This window comes from Drosophila grimshawi, unplaced genomic scaffold (genome assembly GCF_018153295.1).
Source record: "Drosophila grimshawi isolate 15287-2541.00 unplaced genomic scaffold, ASM1815329v1 contig_44, whole genome shotgun sequence".
NCBI lineage: Eukaryota > Metazoa > Arthropoda > Insecta > Diptera > Drosophilidae > Drosophila > Drosophila grimshawi.
The window spans coordinates 535673-554016 of NW_025063240.1; the positions used below are offsets into that span (position 1 = coordinate 535673).

General features: G+C 39.4%; 4 protein-coding genes and 2 non-coding genes across 7 annotated transcripts; all 6 read right to left on the reverse strand.

Annotated features, from left to right (window-relative positions):
• Positions 1-5788: 5788 nt before the first annotated feature.
• LOC6557762 lies at positions 5789-6264 on the reverse strand. The gene is made up of 2 exons (XM_001985543.3): positions 6130-6264; positions 5789-6071 (listed from the first exon to the last, which is right to left on the reverse strand). The coding sequence occupies exons 1-2, from the start codon at positions 6221-6223 to the stop codon at positions 5854-5856; spliced, it is 312 nt and encodes a 103-aa protein (XP_001985579.1). The 5' UTR covers positions 6224-6264; the 3' UTR covers positions 5789-5853.
• Positions 6265-6553: 289 nt separating this feature from the next.
• On the reverse strand, positions 6554-8934 carry LOC6557655 (syntaxin-12). Of its 2 annotated transcripts, none has more exons than XM_001985542.2 (3): positions 8816-8896; positions 7702-8499; positions 6554-7134 (listed from the first exon to the last, which is right to left on the reverse strand). In XM_001985542.2, the coding sequence occupies exons 2-3, from the start codon at positions 8366-8368 to the stop codon at positions 6959-6961; spliced, it is 843 nt and encodes a 280-aa protein (XP_001985578.1). In that variant the 5' UTR covers positions 8369-8499; positions 8816-8896; the 3' UTR covers positions 6554-6958. The 2 variants fall into 2 exon arrangements, with proteins under 2 accessions (XP_001985578.1, XP_032591324.1); XM_032735433.2 differs by having other exon boundaries at positions 6620-7134; positions 7702-8482; positions 8816-8934.
• A 378-nt stretch (positions 8935-9312) lies between these two features.
• On the reverse strand, positions 9313-11246 carry LOC6558666 (40S ribosomal protein S4). Its single transcript, XM_001985541.2, has 5 exons — positions 11187-11246; positions 10697-10955; positions 10389-10486; positions 9914-10085; positions 9313-9684 (listed from the first exon to the last, which is right to left on the reverse strand). The coding sequence occupies exons 1-5, from the start codon at positions 11187-11189 to the stop codon at positions 9431-9433; spliced, it is 786 nt and encodes a 261-aa protein (XP_001985577.1). The 5' UTR covers positions 11190-11246; the 3' UTR covers positions 9313-9430.
• Positions 9741-9886, reverse strand: LOC6557852. Its single transcript, XR_047051.2, has one exon. It is a non-coding gene; the product is annotated as a small nucleolar RNA psi28S-3327 (small nucleolar RNA).
• Positions 10190-10341, reverse strand: LOC6558316. The gene has a single exon (XR_047050.2). It is a non-coding gene; the product is annotated as a small nucleolar RNA psi28S-3327 (small nucleolar RNA).
• A 752-nt stretch (positions 11247-11998) lies between the features above and the next one.
• LOC6557596 (serine/arginine repetitive matrix protein 1) lies at positions 11999-18161 on the reverse strand. The gene is made up of 4 exons (XM_032737438.2): positions 17717-18161; positions 16392-17401; positions 14977-15462; positions 11999-13906 (listed from the first exon to the last, which is right to left on the reverse strand). Exons 1-4 carry the CDS (start codon positions 17726-17728, stop codon positions 12049-12051), a joined length of 3366 nt encoding a protein of 1121 aa, XP_032593329.1. The 5' UTR covers positions 17729-18161; the 3' UTR covers positions 11999-12048.
• Between the last annotated feature and the right edge of the window lie 183 nt (positions 18162-18344).

Sequence of the window (18344 nt, forward strand, 5' to 3'; positions counted from 1 at the left end):
TTGAGTAATGTTAGTTATTTCATTTTGTGGGAAATGAGTTAAAAAATCAATTAGCAAGCGAAAAAGTTTCAATAATATTTTGCCATAATAAATTGTTTATAAATGTTTAGAATATTGAGTTTCTGTCTTACATTTTGTTTATAATTCAGTTAGATCAGAGTTTCAAGCAACATTACTTAATATAAGTTATTTTATTTAAGCCTAAATCAGATAAGAAATCAACAAGATATATCAATTATATTTTGCAACAATTTTTAACAACAATATTAAATTTAATCCTAAATGAGACAGGAAATCAAGAAGAAATATCAATAACATTTGCCATAATAAATTCACTATCTCTGACAAACTTTTTCCCACATTCGCATCAACTGCATTCCCAGGCGTCATTCCACTGAATTTCCCTCACCTGTCCTTTAGCTGCTACTAGCATTCATAATCAGCAATTTCACTAGCAAGACAAAATTATACATTTCTGTAGCCTGACTGCCACAAAAATAGGTATCCAATAAGCAGGGGCAGGCAAATTCACCTGTCCACACGGATTTCTAACTTGTAATACATAAATGAATGCTTTAAGAAAAACACAAAGCAATCCAAGACATTAAAAAGATAAAGACCTGATCACAAACACACACAAACACACACACACAGGTATATTGAGATTCCACCTGCAGTTCAACATTCAAGAACAACATATAATAATCCCATCAACATTTTTGGATACGCTTTGCAAATGAATTGTATCGCGGCCGGCAAAGTCGAACAACCTGACCAGACAGGGACAGAGACCGGGCCACAAAGCGTGGATAATAATAATGTGGAACCGAAAATGAGCTGGGATCGGTCAGGACTGACGACTGGCAAAGTGGCGACTGCCGGTGCGGACTCTGAAGTTTTGTATTTGCACCTGCAACACTCGATGCAGAAATTTTGATGAGCCATGCGCGGCTTATAATTAAATTGAAGTTGTAGATACAGTTTGATATCAGCACCGTTGCGCCCCATAAAACATATGTGCATAAAAATTACATAATGGCTAAGCGTGCGTTTTAGAAGCCTTGGCATTTAAAATTGTTTGCTGGGTAAATGTGTGAAAGGGAATAACCCCGAAGGCAACCCAACGTAAAAGTCGCATATATAAGCTAACTTTAAAAATGTGAAAATGCAAAGCACGTTGTCCGAGACTTGGCTTTCGAATCTGCCTTTATTCATTTTAATACCCTTGCAAAGGGTATATTATTTTGTGGTAAAGTTTGCAAGGCATTGTAGAAAGACTCTCAGTTTTAAGGATAATCCGACTTGGGAGATATCAATTTTCTCCTATTTTTATTGAAAAGAATGGATTCTAAGGAAATATATTTTCCCAACTAAGGTAACAAGATCAACTAAATATTAACTAGTAAGATTTTGGTAAGGAATTATCAACATCAGAGTAATTTATCATATGGCTGCCATATCTTTTTTGGCCATGTTTATTCGGGTATTTCTTCGCCTATTAGAATTTATTTGCACAAACAAAAATTCGTAGCCTGAGTCGAGACTCATCCATAGCCACTTTATAAACCGATCCTTTTCAGCATTCCCAAGCTGCACCACCAAACAATTGAACCGAATCCACTTCTATTGTAGAGTCCGTTTGACAGCTTATTTTCATGCCACACATTTGCATTTATCGAACGAGAAAAGCTGCAAATTTAATGTAGGCCTTAACCGAAAATAAAGCTGAAGCTGAAAACTATGCATATATATATATGTATTGTCATTGTCGAATAAATCAAAATTCACACACAGGTCGCTTGGCCAAGTTGCAATTGTATGCAAAAAGAAAAAAAGTGAAAAAATGAAATAAATAAATGCCGCAGGTGGCCACAAACTGTCGGCCGTTTGTCCGATTGTCTTTCAACGTTTCAAGTGTTTGTCTTTGCATCCAGTTGGACAAATTTACATGCGCGCCTCGCGCACAATGAGGCAGCCACAGGTAGGCACGGCTGGACATTCCATTCTGGCCACTGGACAATGGCCACACGTCGATATTCAAATATATACATTTTTTCCTTTTTTTGTTTTTTTTTTTTGTTTTGTTTTGTTTTTGCGCTGCCCGCTCAAGGCACACATTTGAGCATTAATCGCACCGGTCAAATATGTTTTAAATGGAAAAACTTGTGAGGGACGCTTGGTCGTGTCATTTCCGCTTTTGTAATGCTCGTTATCCTTTGACAGTATGTGTGACAAACGTACAGCTGTGCGGGTGTCCAATTATAGAAAATATTTGTAATTAAAGTGCAACTCTTAAGCTGTGTGAGAATCCAGCGAGCCTAAATCCATCAATCATTTTTTTTTAGTAATCTTTGAATTTATATATAAAATATTCGTTTTTGACAACTCTCCTTTTTATACCTTTGTGTAAAGCTGATAAATCCGGATGATATATGTATAAGTCACCTGAATCTATCTGTCATTTAACATCTGGCGATTTTCAAAATGTAGGCTTAAGATTTATGAATCCATCAGTCAATTTTTTGTAATGTGTGATTTTATATCTATAATTTTAATTTGTTTTTAATTTGGGAAAAACTAGTTCTTTAACCTCAATTAGAAAATATCCTAAATAAATGTATTTCCCCATTACAAGGCATACACGTCTTAGATATTTAAAATAACACACGTTTTTAATTGTACAACTGTGAGTAATTTTGGTAAATATTAATATACAATTTCCAGCTGTATTTCTTAACCGATCTTGATTTTTGCGGATGATAAATTGTATGCCAAGTTACATAATATTGATATTGGTGATCGATTCGCGGAGACTGTGGATGCTAGACAAACTAAATCTGCGACAAATTTAATCTCTACCAGAACTGAGAGAAAGAGAGTCTATGAGATCGATTCAATTGGTAGATATTCTGCACGGACGCCACACTGTATAAACATATCTATTAATGTTCACCTACAGAATATACAGCTGCACGCATTCCCACTAATTTTAGATCTTGTTTGTCTACTATCTCAGATCGTTAGTCTGAGCAAAAGTGTCAAATCAAATCAGAGTCAAGATGATTTGCTGGTAAAAATTACACTAATTCAACTTTTTAGGGCGTCAGATTTTTCATATGCAGTTGGTTTTTGTTTTTAGTAAGGATTAAGAGAAGTCAAGGAAGTCTAGGAAAACATAACCCACACATAAAGGAACTGTAGCTATTAGGTGGGAATTGAAAGCTCAGATTTCTATATGGAAACTATGCAGTGACCGCAATATCCAATACCAAAAACGATGTCTGGGTTGACAGTTATCCTGCAGGGAGTCAATCTTCATGAAGATTTGAGCAGGGAACCGTCAACGCTTTTTCTTGGGTTAAGATCCACAGCATGATAAGCAATTTACTTGAAATATCATTATATGAATTTATAACATTTTTGTTAATATCAAACAAAATATTGGAATCTTACAGAGATTTCAAAAGACATCAACAATCTTTTGGCTTAACCCTAGACAAATCACTAATTTTAGACAAACATCTAGACAGTAAGGCAGACTTCTTGCTTTAGACAGTTTCCACTAAGAAGTCTCAAATCTACAACGTTCCCCGGATGTAATCGACTTTTCGAATTTTGGCAGAGTATTTCTTAATAATGAGAGTCGCTCTCGGACAGCTCGCCTGCAACATCCTCCAACTGTTCCTCTGGATTCTTAAAATTAAATTATATTCACAAGCCATAAGGGCGGACTACATATATAAAAAAAAAGTTTTAATAAAAAGAGGGGAACATTTTGTGGTGACCAAGTATAAAAGCAACAAGAACAGTCAAAGTAATAATATTAATAAGGGCGAGCAACATGCAACTTTGGCATTTGCATTGTTTACGGCTGCCGGCAGCCGGAGGAATGTTCCCGAAATTAGTAAGTCATTTTTCTACTTATCGCAATTAGTTTGTGTTTGTTTAATTATAAAAATAGTTTGCCAACAAAGTTTTGTGCGCTGACATTTATTTGGCGTGTAGCCTCCCCTGCCCAACCCCGTACCCCACGCTCCGCTCCACTGCATACTCAACTCATCAAATAAAAACTTGTTCGACATTGGCAGGATGAAAAGTGAAAAGAAAAAATGAAAATGAAAATGAAAATGTGAAACTAACAAATTTTATTTAATTTTTGCTGCGTTTCGTTTCGTTTGCTATGCAAATTTGGCGCTTTTGATGCGCTTTTAATTAGTCCGCTCTCTCCCCGCATGGAATAACGCGAAAATCCGCTGTCAATCGGATTGTTGTCTTTGTTTTTCTATGCTGATTCGTATTGCACTTTGATTCCGACCCCCTTCCCATTCCCCTTCCCCTTCCTTGTCCCACAACCCACTCACCCACTGCCTGTCAATCGCATGCAAATGAGCTCGTTCGTTCCCTCACACGACAACAGCAGCCAGGTGTGGCCAGGTGCACTGTTTGGGTGTTTGGATGTTTGGGTGCGGCGGGCTGTCAACGTTTTACGTTTTTAGTTTTATGTTGCGAAAATTGAAGTGTCCTTTGCATATTCAGCAGCATGCAAATGCATTGCACTCAGCCAGCAATTACAACGCCACTCGATTCGAGGGGACGCTTCTCGCATGCCCCTGCTCCTTAATATACCCGGCAGCCATTAAAAATGGCACCAAAATAAGGGTATTACCGAAGACTATACAAATATATATAAAAACTTTGTCATAGCAAAGTTGTATGTGATAAAAAAATCGCAGTAAATTTTAGTAAATCACCCCAAAAAAGAATTAAGTTTTAAATGTTCTTAGAAATAATTTCTAAATATTAGGAAAAATAGTTCAATTTCATAAGAAATAAGAAAAACATTTCCAAAAATTAATTTTTAGAAAAAATCATTCCGAAATTCAGAAACAATCAATGGCTCGGCTTTCATATTAGAATTCGTGTTCTTTCAAGTTAAGTATGTGAATATTATAAACTGTATATATGTAAAGTTTTAAAATATTAATGTTTAATAATAATTGAATTAACAAAAAATCGAATATACGAATTCTTTAATGTTACATACATATTTTTTCTAAATTTTTAGCAAAATCCACCCTGAAATTTTGAAATGCAAAACATGGTTTTTAGAAAGCTACAAGCATGAATTTTAGAAATTTCCCTTCTGAATAATATGGAGACCAATCATCCAGGCACATTTTATTTTATTTTAGGGAGCACTTTCTGTTTGTCTAAGACATATATATATATAAATTTACGTTGCCTTGATCTGTAATTGTAAAGATTCTTCACTAACTACACACTTCTTTATTAAAAATAAAGGAACTAACGCTTATAGTAATGATCAAGTCATATTTATAGTTTATTTACATATGTTTTATAATCAAACATATTGCTTATAATTCTAATTTTAACTTAATTTTTAACACCACCACAATCAAATGGTCTTGTAGTAAACAAAAATAATATTATTTGTTCATATGACATATAGCTGGAATTTTAAAGTTTAAGATCAAATCCATTTGATATTACAAAAGTGAAAACTCTTAGATCCCATCGATGCTCATTTTTGATGGCAGATAGGAACAGACACATTTTACTTTAAGAAAATTATTGAAAGCTTACACAAGCTTTGTACAACGATACGAAAGAGAAGAAAGATTATATAATAAAAGTTTACTACCGTAAGTAGGTTAGCTAATATAAGTACTCCCAATATGATTCTATATGATTATTACAGGCACAATAAAAGATTTAACCCCAGGAATCAGCTTTGGCAATGCCTTCTTACAATGAGAACCATATCAGGTAATGTTGTAAAATGTAACATTATTTAATTATAAGGAAATTAAACTAAGTAAGACTAGGTAATATTTATTGCCCAGTTTTGCTGGTGCTGGCGGCTGCTGCTGCCGCTGCCTGTGTTGCATGATGTTTGGCGACGGCTTCTTGGGCTTTGCTGAGCTGTATGTATCCTTCGTGGGCACGCGAACGGAGCTCGCTTTCGACACTTTTGTTAACCGATTTTGAAATGACCGCCTTAATTTTTTGCGTTTCATTGAATTTGCCTTTCTTCGCTTGGATGGGAGCATCTGTAAAATGCAAGCAAAATGTAATTAAATAGTTTTACATTATTATTGATCTACTCACTTGATCGACGTGTGAAGGCTGCTTGTTTCTGCTGTTTCTTCTTGTTTTGTATGGCAGCCGGTAACTTAGCTTTCTTAAATTTACCTTGTGGCATTTTGCTGCTAATAAACAATAACTACGCTAAAAGCACGTTTTTGTATGATTGTTTTTATTTTGCACAGCTGATGGCCAATTCGCTGTGTGGTGGTCAGCCGATAACGATGAGCGCAAAATCGAGCATGTTAACGCATTTAAACCTCTGTTAAACTTCTGTTATATACCTTATTCTTTAACGAAAAGACGAATTGTACAATTCCCTTTCGTAGTAAATATTTAAGCTTATCGAAAATAATATGCTATCTTTGAATTCCTTAAACAAACAGAAACGAAAACAGAGCGATTATTCATCGAATATTATCTTTTGCTACTACAAAAACAAATTCTACATTCAATGCAAAACGCAAATTATTATTGTGATATTTGTTTTAACAGATAATAATTTAACATTTAAAAGCGCTAAATATTGTAAGTTGTTATATAATTTTAAATGTTTTTTTTTTGTTTTGTTGTTGTACATATATGTATATTTATAACTATAATTATTATTTTCATACACATAACTAAAATCTACAACGCGCTTCCGATTTAAACTCGTATTTGTATTTAATGTTTGCTGTTTTGTCTTTGCTCGCTTGGCGCGCGCTTTTCCTCACTTTGTGATTAATGCATTATATTGTTTTTTTTTTGTATTATTTTTTATAAAAATAGTTTTAGAAAATTTTAATGAATTATTAAATATGTGTGTGTGTGTAGATGTTTATGTTTCTATTGTGAAACGTATGTGAAACAATTAACTCAATTTTCCGACTATAATGCCAGTTACGACTAATCCTATTATCACAGCAATCACTAGAAGTATTAGTATCTTACGGCGGTGGCTATAACGACTGGCAGCCGCTTTCTCCAATTCGCTGCGCCCCTCTTCCACATTAACGGTCGTATGTTCAATGGTTTCCTCGATGGTGCCTGCAAATTAGAAATTTCAATATGGTAAAAATATTCATATGGTAATAATATTTTGATATGATTTTTGATTTTTGCGGTTGGGTTTAAAAATTCATTTGTATTTTTTGATGGGTTTTTCCCAATCAATGCAACAAATTCTGGACCATTTCCAATTTAAATACCCCCGAAACCTTATAAAACTTATAAATATTTCTTATTTCTTTAATTTAAATTTAATGCATTTCATTTTTTATATAAACTAGCTTAAACTTTTTGCATTTAAATACCCCAAGACATTTTATAATTATTTCTTAGTTTTTTTTTTTAATTTAAATGTAATATTCAATTTAATATTTCTACAATTTATATTTGAAATTGAATTATATTTTTAATTTAATTTCAACTATTTTATACTTTTATACTTCTTATATTTCTTGGACTTTTTAAATAAATAAACTATTGACAGCTGATCGAACAGCTGCCTCATATAAAAGTCAAAACAGAATCGTTATCGAAACAGGAAATCGATATGACAACATATTCCGAATTTGAAAATATCTTTAATGTTTGGGGATTGATTGTACTCACCGACCACCGCTCCCTGCTCAGTGACCAAGTTGCTCAGCTTGTTCATGATGACATTCACATCGATGATGTCTGCCTCGATTTGTTCAACTTGGCGCTGACGCTCCACGAGCATATCGTGTTGGCGCTCGAGGCCCGCCTGCTCCTCCCGCTGCTCCTGCAGCAGCTGCGATCTGGCACCGATCTCCGATTCCTGCTCGGCAGCGGCAGCCTGATAGCTACGCCGGGTGGCCAGCGAAATTCGCTTCTGCTGCGTTGAGTATTTCTCGACAACGTTCTGAAACTCATGAGTCAGTTTATCCAGCTGCAATTTCTGCTGGCGATCGCCATGACGCACAACGGCTTGGAGCCGTTGCAAGTCGCTGCTGGTTGCCTGGACACGGGTATTGGTCTTTTTATTGATGCTGTGTATTTTCTCGCGCAACGCATTCAAATCCTTGGGGGTGCCAATCATTTTAAGTTGCTTCTCCAGCTGCTTGGTGCTACTGTTGATCGCCGTGATATTGTGGCCAATATCCTCGCTCAGCGAGACAAACTCTGTAGGACTGAAACCGGAATTGCCCGAATTGGAGGCAGCCGCAAAGCTAACCTCGGGTGTGGCACTCGATGTGGCACCATAATCACGATGTGAACTGCCGCCTCCAGTGGGATTATTGAGTGCCTGTGACATGATAGCAGCCCTACTCTCTGTCTGTGGTTCCTCTTTACAAATTTAATCACTCCAGATCTGTGTCTCTGATTTGTCTTGGTTTTCTTCTTTTTTTTTGTGGGTGGTGTGTTCTGTCTGCGAATACAAAGAACCTGAATTTGAGTTATACTGTGTTGTCGGCCTCCAAGCATACCGCAACTATCTGCAAACTAATGCGCCTCACATTACACAAGCAAACAAACTCGAACTGCGAGCTAAACAAATGATTCACTTTAAGCTCACAGAGTTTATCAGACAAGCTAACATATGACCAATATACACACACACACACGCACGCACACTAACACATATATACAAACATATGTACGTCGTATGTATGCGGGTGCACAACAGACCAACACACAAACACACACATGTTCACAGTGGTTGCCAGCATTTATATGGCTTCGAATTATTAGTATTAGTTACCTAGGATTTACTTCAGTGGGTAAGTTGATGGCCAAGTTTCTTTTTAACTAATTTGTCCAGTGCGCAAGCCTTTCACTGCATTACACACAAAGACACAACTTATTATCGATAAGTACAATACTTTTACTAGCTATGCTTTGCAGCCCTGCACTTAACACATTTGACAGCACTGAACACTGATAAGCCAAAGAAATTGCGCGCCAAACTGAAAAGCCTGAATTACAATATTACAATTACAATCAGACAAATAAATTATGTTCACGTCTCATGATTTCTAAAAACATGACTTGTTTTACAAATTTTTTCTTGAACATTAAAACAACGCGAAAACGTTTGCCAAAATTCAATTGCAACTTTAAAATTGCTCTCGATAAAACACATGTGACGGCGATTATTTAAGCAACTTTGTATCGATAACAATTGAGAGCTGTTAGAAAAGTGTTGCTAAATGCACCCTACATTTGCGGAAATTGTCACTCCATAATAAAGACAAATACTTTTTGTTTACGTTGTTTTTGTAATTCCGTAGCTTTAACGTACAGAGTTATGCTAAAAAGTAAAAATCCTCATTACTCTTGTCCCTCTGGCTGTCTCGCTGGCTGGCATGTTATTTATTTAGTGGGTCTTGGCGGCCAAACGCTTGTCGCGCTCCTCCGAGATGCTCAGCTTGACACCCTTGCCCTTTGGCAGGGAGATGTAGGGTTTGTTGCCCTTGCCAATGATGAATACGTTGGTCAGCCGAGTGGCAAACACATGTCCCTGCGAATCCTTAATGTGCACAATATCGAAAGAGCCGGGATGACGCTCACGGTTAACGACGGTGCCAACACGTCCCAAATTCCTGCCTCCGGTGATCATGCACAGATTGCCTGCGAATTTAAATATAATGTTTATTATTATGGTCAATCTATTTTTGTTTTGCTTCAAATGTAATTGCACGTAAAAGTTACTGAAATGGCTGATAAAATGCACAAATCAGAGACCGTCGTATCAAAAATTGCTTTGGGCTTTGTTTTTGAACCACGCAACTTGAATTTGAATGCGTTTTGTGGTCTTCGAACCAGCCAAGAATATTCATAAAGTCTCTTTAGCACCTACCCGAATCGAACTTGATGTAGTCGGTGATCTTTCCGGATGCAATGTCCACTTGCACCGTATCGTTGGCGTGCACCAGCGGATCGGGATAGCGGATGGTGCGTCCGTCATGCGTAACCAGAAAAGGAACACCCTTGGCACCCAATTGTGTCTTGCGCACCTTGCACAGCTTGTACTGCAATAGCCAGAAAATAGTATTTAATAATAAATAATACAAATATTGAATATTTAATAAAGAAATCTCTTAAATCTAGCCTAGTTTATAATGGAATTAGGTTGATTTGTAATTGCACGTAAAAGTTACTGAAACGGCTGACAAAATGCTCAAGAATCAGAGACCGTCGTATCAAAAATTGCTTTCGGCTTCATTTTGAACCAATTAGCGTATGGGTAAAAAGTAAACACTAAACGGTCTTCGATGAAGCCCACGATAAACTAATTCCAAGCGATGCTCTTCCCGTATTCCCTTTCTTCTTACCTTTGCCTCCTCAGCGGAAATGCGATGAATGGTGAAACGACCCTTGACATCATAGACCAGGCGGAAGAATTCACCCGTCTTCTCAATGGTGATGACATCTACAAAAATTACATTATAGAATAAATAAGTAATATAAATGAATAATATACATAATAAATTAAAAATATAATTTAAATAGAAATAAATTAATAATTTAAATATCATAATGTAAATAAATTGAATATTAATATTAAATAAATAATAATTAAATATAAATAATAAATTAAATAAATGCAAATTGAAAATTGGCCTTCTCTTCGTCGACTCACCCATGAATCCCGCTGGATAGGTGGGATCGGTGCGCACCTTGCCGTCGACCTTGATGAGACGCTGCATGACAATTTTGGTCACCTCGGCGCCATTCAAAGCGTACTTGAGGCGATTTCTCAGGAAGATCAACAGCGGCAGCGATTCGCGCAGCTTATGTGGACCGGTCGAGGGACGGGGGGCGAAGGCGCCTCCCAATTTGTCCAACATCCATGCCTTGGGTGCCGCTAAGCGCTTCAAATGTTTCTTAGGTCCACGAGCCTAAAAAATTTTTACTCAAATTAAACCCAATTCTTTTTTTTCGATGACTCGGCAACAACAAACAAAAACTCGAAGTTTTTTCATTTAAACGAACGCACTTTCACATAAATGCTCACATATTCAACAATCGCATAGTTTGTAGCGATATTTTTGTTATATTTCACTGCGTTTTTGTTTGTATTGCGCGTCGATGTCAGCGTATTTAAATTGCATTTATGTTTTTAGTCTTACCATCTCGTACGATACGTAAAAAAGGAAAGGAAGTTGGTGCGCTGTCAAAGCATTTGACAACTGTTGGCAGCGTTGCCATCACGCTTCACTTAGTGTGACCAACGCCGATGAAAACAATGTTGCATAACGTATACACGATTAGGGTTGTAAGGAGGGCGCCCTCAATTCTTCGAAATTCAAAATGCCAATGATTTCTTTTACAATTGTTTATTTTTGTTGTTGTATGTATTATAATAATTAATAATGCTTTCAAACGCACACAATTTTCGTTTTAGGTATTATTAATTACATTCTGTAAAACCTACTTAGACATTAAACAGTAGTGTTCTAAGCAAACATTGTTGCCAATTAACTGCAGCAACTTGCATTTTGCCAAACGTTTTGCGTTTGCTTTATGTATTTTTTTCTCTTTTTGTTTTTGTATCCAAAGCACATTGGCTTTTTTTTTATTTATATGTTTGTTTTTCTGGTTTTGTTTTTTTTTTTTTGAGAAATATTTTGTTTTTTCTTTTTGTACATAATACAAAAAATGTATTTATCATGCACGAAGTCCTCTTATATTGATTCTGACGCGCAATGAGACTTAAAGTGTATGAAATAAATTGTTAGAAATATTAATTAATGTGTAGTATGCAAATATGAATGTTACGTTAGTATTTAAATGGCTACGCATGTCTGTCCAACGGTCTGTCCGTCTCTCAGCTTGTCTGTCCGTCCATATGCATATGTATCTTTTTTTATGAGGGAGTTCGCATTAATGTTAATGTTATTTCATTTCTCTTTTTTGTTTAGTCAGTTTATTGTAGCTGTTCTTCTTCTTCCTCCTCTTGATGTTCTTCTCTTTGTTGTTGTTGTTGTTTTTTCAGTCCAACTTCTTCATGGATTTGAGTGCACGCTCGCGCAGCTGTTTCTCCAGATCCTCATTGATGCCGGGATTGCCAGTGATGAGCAACGGCAACTTTCCATTCCGCTTGGCAGCCTTCGTGGAAAGCTCCTCGTCGTCGTCATCGCCACCGCCGCCGCTGCTGGCGTCTGAGCTGCTTGCGTCTTGCCGATGCTTGGCGTTGCTGCTGCTCTTTCGCTTATGCTTCTTATGCTTCTTGCTCTTCTTGCTGTGCTTCTTATGCTTCTTGTGTTTCTTCTTCTGCTTCGATGACGACTCAGCCTCCGACGCAGAGTCGCTTTCACTTGTATCGGCCGCTTTCTTTGATTTCTTACGTTTCTTTTTGGGCAAACGTTCATCCTCCGATTCGCTGGCCTCACCTCCCCCTCCACCACCACCCCCGCCCCCAACCCCACCACCGCTTCGCGATTTTTTATGACTTCGCTTGCGGCTTCTGTCGGAGCTTTTCTGCTTGCTGTCCGCCATTAACGCATCCGTTGGCAGCAAATCATTTGACATGCTGCGCTGCAGTTTCTTGTCCCCGCTGCGGCGCTGCTTCTCCGACGACGCCACAGTCGTTGTTGTTTCCTCTTTACGCTTCTGGTTCGCCACCAGCTGTTGCTGCTTCTTCTTTGTCGCCTGACGCTCATCGCTGCTGTCGTCATCGTCACTGCGCTGCTCACTGCTGCTGCTGCTGCTGGCAGAGCTGCGCAGCGCTTTAGCCTTGTTACTTGACGACTTCGCCGACGCTGACGCAGACTTTGACTTTGACGTTTTGGCGCTGCGACGCGCCTGTTGACGCTGCTGCTGCTGTTTCTTGTGCAGCTGCTGCTGCTGATGCTGATGGTCGTCGTCGTCGCTGTCCTCGCTGTCGTCGGCGCTGCTGTCGGAGCTGCTGCTTTGACTTTTGTTGCCGCCGCTGCGAACTTTCTTTGGTGCAGACGCCGACGCCGCTGCCGACGCAGCGCTGCGCTCATGCGATTTAAGGAACGGCGACGGTGTGCGCGACAAACTGGCAAGACTGCGGCGTCGCTGCAGCTGCGACGGCGGCTGCGACTGCGACGGTGGCGGCTGCTGCTGCAGAGACTCTGATTTGCGCAGCGACTGCGACTGCTGCTGCTGCTGCTGCGACGGTTGCTGCTGCTGCTCCTCGCGACAGAGATCGATGGTGTTGACAGAGGGACCGGCAAATTCCACAGAACGACGTCGACGCTGCTGCTGCGGCTGCCTTGAAGTGGATCGACTGCGACTGCGACTATGCTGGCTGCGCTGACTGCGACTGCGCGAGCGACTGCGACGTCGCGGCGGCAGTGGACTGACGCTGCGCTGCTGCTGCTGGCGACGCGGCGGCGGCGGACTAACGCTGCCAGAACTGGAGCGACCCATGCGCTGCTGCTGCTGCTGACTGCGCAGCGGCTGACGCTGCTGATCCCAGCGATTAAAGTTCGCTGGCGGCGAACCGCGACGCTCGAAGCGACGTCCAGGCGAAAACTGCTTGCGGAACTGCTGCTGCTGACCCGAAGGCGGCTGCTGCTGCTGCGGCGACTGGCGACGATCGCGTGAGTAGCGACGCTGCTGCTGCTGCGACGACGGCGGCAGCGGCGACTGACGTCGATCGACAAAGCGACGTCCGCCGCCATTGGGACTATTCTGCCTGGCCTGCCAGTGGATGCGACCGCCCCCGCCGCCACCCCGATGATTGTTGGGACTGTTGCCACGGTGCAGCTGCTGCTGCTGCTGCTGTTGCTGCCACATGTTGCGCGGATTACCACCACGCCCACGTCCACCGCCGCCGCCGCGAAAATGCATCGGCGACGAGCGTCGCCGATTATTAAATCTGAATGCAGAAAAATTATGAAAATTGTACATTAGAAAAACGCGTTGAAAAACTTCTGAACAAATTGTCAAGTGTCGAGTATCGAGTAAAGATTAATGAGTATCGTTAATTGAAGTCCTGATTGTGACAAGTCGAATTGACACTTTTAAAATAGTCTCCATAAAATACAAAGCTAACTATTTAAAAATGACAATTAATAAGTCTAATAACAAAATTCATTTTTTGGCCGATACAGTTCTGGATATATATATATATATATATATATATATATATTATGTTACAGGATAATTGCATTCCTGATTATTAGATACCTTCAAATGCACTAATTTCCTATCCATTTTTCTTTTGGGTTTATTATTCTTTTTAATGTAACTTTTAGTTTTTTGATTGATTGATTGAGATAATTTGCAATATTCCTTATTGTAAATTCAGGGGGGTTTTTAAGACAAAAATTATCAAAATAAATCGCTTATCAAAATTTTAGCCTAAAGTGATCACGTTGATCAAGTTGCTTCAAATATAATTCTTCTCAATAATTGCTAATTTAGTTTAATTGTTGTTCAAAATGCTTATCGAAATTACAACCTTTTAACTAAAATTTAGTTTTAAATGCTCATAAAGAAGACTAAGACTAAGTTGCTGTTATTCTTCGTTCTTTCTCAAATTAATGTTATATAATCTTTCAATTGGTTGATCAAAGTTTACAATACATTTTAATATCTTTAGCTGCTCTCTATATTTGCTAATTTAGTTTAATTTCAATTTTAAATGCATATAAATATTTCTATAATTGCTATCTATTTTTGCTAATCAAGTTTTTTGCGTGCCTATAATTCTCATAAATATTTCTTATTATTGTTTAATATTAATATTATATTTAAATTTAAAGTTAATTTAATTGAATCTATTTTTTACCGACTTTAGATGGCATTAAATAAATAAATAAATACTGTACATTTTAATTGCTTAATTATTTAATTTATGTTTTACTTTTTGTACTTTGACTGACTTTAGGTTTAGTTAACTAAATAGATTATTTAATAAATGGGATTTAAATGATGGATTCTTACCGCCTGGGTGATCTGGAGTAGCGCATGGGCGATCTGGATAGCATGCGGGAGCGCGAGCGACGTCGCGAATTGGAGCGCTGGAAACGTCCACCGCCGCCTTTATCCTGGCGAATGGGACTGCGTCCGCGTGGCGAGAAGCGTCTGCCATGCGGCGGCGGACGACGTCCACCGCCACCGCCTCCTCCAGCTCCACCAAATTGGCGGGCACGAGCATCACCACGCTCCATGGAGCTGGCGGAATCATCTCGGTTATTGCGATACTGTCGCTTATTCTGCACGCTATTCTTATTGCGCCGATGCTCAAACTGTTGATCCTGCTGGCGCTCGGGCGAGAGCGAGATGCTGCTGGCCCGGGAACGGGAGCTGCGTCGGCGACGATTGCTGCGCACCGAGGAGCGGGATGAGCTGCGGGAACGGGAACGCGCCGCTGCAGAGCCTTTGCCTCCTGCTGAGCCTTTGCCTCCTGCTTTGCCTCCACTGCGTGATCTAAAAGACAAATAAAAGTTATCAATTGCCATGGAAACAGAATTGTTACTGGTTAAACTTCATTTTCAATAACGAGCATTGATTGACATTTCTTACTCAGATTTTACAGATAACATAATATATATTAACAGATATTACAATGTTGCTTAATAAATCATATATTAGTTTCGAGGGAATTAAAAAAAAACTGCTTCTGAATAATTTAAAATTTAGAAATGTTGCAATTCCCAATTGAATAAATAATCCGTTTGAAATATATAATATCTCAGGACACAAATATATATATGCATATAAGAATCTACATCTAAATCTACATCGTTGATAATGTCGAAATACATTTATAATTATATATCGAATAATGTCATTGTCAAGCTGCCTCTTTAGTAGAATGTGTGCGATATTAAAATAGTTCATAAAATGTTGCTTAATAAATCAAATTTAAATTTAGACTAGAGAAATAAAAAAATGCAATTTCTGCGTATTTAGATTTTGAAAAGTTGCAATTTTCAATTCACAAAATAAAGATGATCTGCGCCTGGTTAAAATCTGTACACATAAATATATATATATATGTCTACAGTTGCGAAAAATATAATAACTCACTCTCATAAGAAATATTTTCAAAGACGTATTTCTTAAATTTGTAGTTTTAAGAAACTTATGAATACGATTTTCAGAAGTGGAAGAAGAATCTTAGAAAAGTGAGAAATAGAAAATCCTCACTTTATTTAGATTTTTCAACTTAAGAAATTCTAAATAAATGGAAGAGAAAACGAACACAACAAAAAAAATTGTATATATAATAATAATAATTGTGTTGCTATAATTTGGATCCCTATAAGAATGTTTATCGAGCATCGTTTTAATTAATTGAATTTATATTGCAATCAGTAAGTTGAGTCAACCTGAAGTTTGGAGTCGATTTGTACCTGGTGCGACTGCGCGATGAGCGCGAACGTGAACGGGATTTGGCCTTGGATTTGGTTTTGGAGGCGGCTGCCGACGACGGCGGCGACGACTTCTTTGCCACAGAGTGTCGTCCATTTAGAGTCTTTGCTGTGCCACCAGCCGCATCCGCTGAGCGATTGGATCGTGAGCGGGAATGTGAGCGACGGCGACTCGAACGCCGCTCTCTGGATGTGCTCGATGGAGGAGCTGCTGCTCCAGCTCCTGCTGCTGATGTTGTTGTTGTTGCACCCGCTGCTGCACCAGTTGATGCAACTGGTGAGGCACCACCACCCGCACCACGTTTGCGTAGACGTGCCGCTGCATTTGCGGCAGCTTCGCGTGCTGCACTGTTAATGGGCGGCGGTGCCGCAGTGTTGTTGTTGCTGTTGTTGTTGGACGAGGCAGCCAACATTTTGGACGAGATGGAGCGACTGCGTGAGCGAGACTTTGATCTGTCGTGGCGTCGCTGCTTGTCCCTCGTGCGTGACTGCGAACGTGATCGGGAACGGGAGCGTGTCGAGTCACGTTGACGCTGCTGCTGCTGATGATGCTGGCGTTGCTTTTGCTGCTGCTGTTGCTGCTGCTGCTGCTGTTGTTGCTCCTCCTCGCGCTTGAGTATCTCATCCTTTTTCTGCTGTATGAATTCGGCAGGAATGCCACTGTCGCTGTCCTGGGCGGACAGCAGCAGCGACCAGAGTTCACCCATAAATTGGCGCGCATTGCGACCGTTGAGGAAGCCAGTCATATTGATTTGCATCTTTTTGGGGCACGGATATTTCTCCTCCTCCAGCTGATTGTAGACAAATTCAACGACAACATCATCCTCGATATGCAGAATATCGGTGATTTTCTTGCTTATCCAGGGACGCAGCACATCCAACTTGACCTTGGACATGTCCACGCGCTTGTTGAGACAATCCCCAAATTTCATTTGCTTCATTAGCTTCTTCTCCTTGTCGCTGAAGCGCGTGTCCTGCTGCTGATTGGTGCCCTAAACGAATAAAAACACATAGAACATTTATATTTCATTTTCCAACACTAGATTAATTGAGTGTGCATAACGACATTATTCGCCTATTTGCACACACACACACACACAAAACATAAGCAGAGCATAACAAGAACTGCTGCTGATCTTAAAAAAAAATACACTCAAATTTTTGCGGCTCTCTCTTCTTCTTCGTGTGCAGTTCTGCAGCGCCGCCTTTTATCGATTGTATTGGAAGCATCGGCTGCTGTATATGTATGATAAGCACCCCTCTGCTTAACTCAGCAGAACTCAGCACAAGGCGTAACAACAACGTACCGTGAACATCATTTTGAGATGAGAGCCACTTGCACTCAGCTAGCTAGCGTTACGTGGTTTTTGACTGCGGCACCGGCCAACAATTTGCGTTGTTTTTATTTCTGTGTGTTTTTTATATCATGCCACACAATCGATGCGCGCGCTTCCCAAATCAACAACAAAAATAATATTGTAATATTTGTAGCTGTAACCCGGCACCACGCAACAAAAATTGTCACCTATACACACACACACACACGCACACACTCGGCGTGTGTGTGTTAGTGCAAGTGCGGGGCGACTAAGTTTGCGGTACGGTAAATGCACACGAAAACAAAACACCGTTGCAATAAGTGCAATAATCACACAATGTTATTCTGTTGCCAAACACAAGATAGCACTTGCTATAAATTTGGCCAGCTTTTGGTTGGCCTTTTTCTAATTTTTCGCTAAAAATTTATGCGTGTAGCTAGTGCTGGCACGAAGCAAAACGATACACGGCAACCGAGAGATGAGACGATAGTTGCAGCGGCGGCGCATGCACTTTAACCGGAAAAAAAAACTATCGATAGTGGTGAGCTTCAGTGGGCCTTGATAACTCACCTCAAGCTGCCCAAATATATCGTACTCGATAAGTTTTCATTTAAAA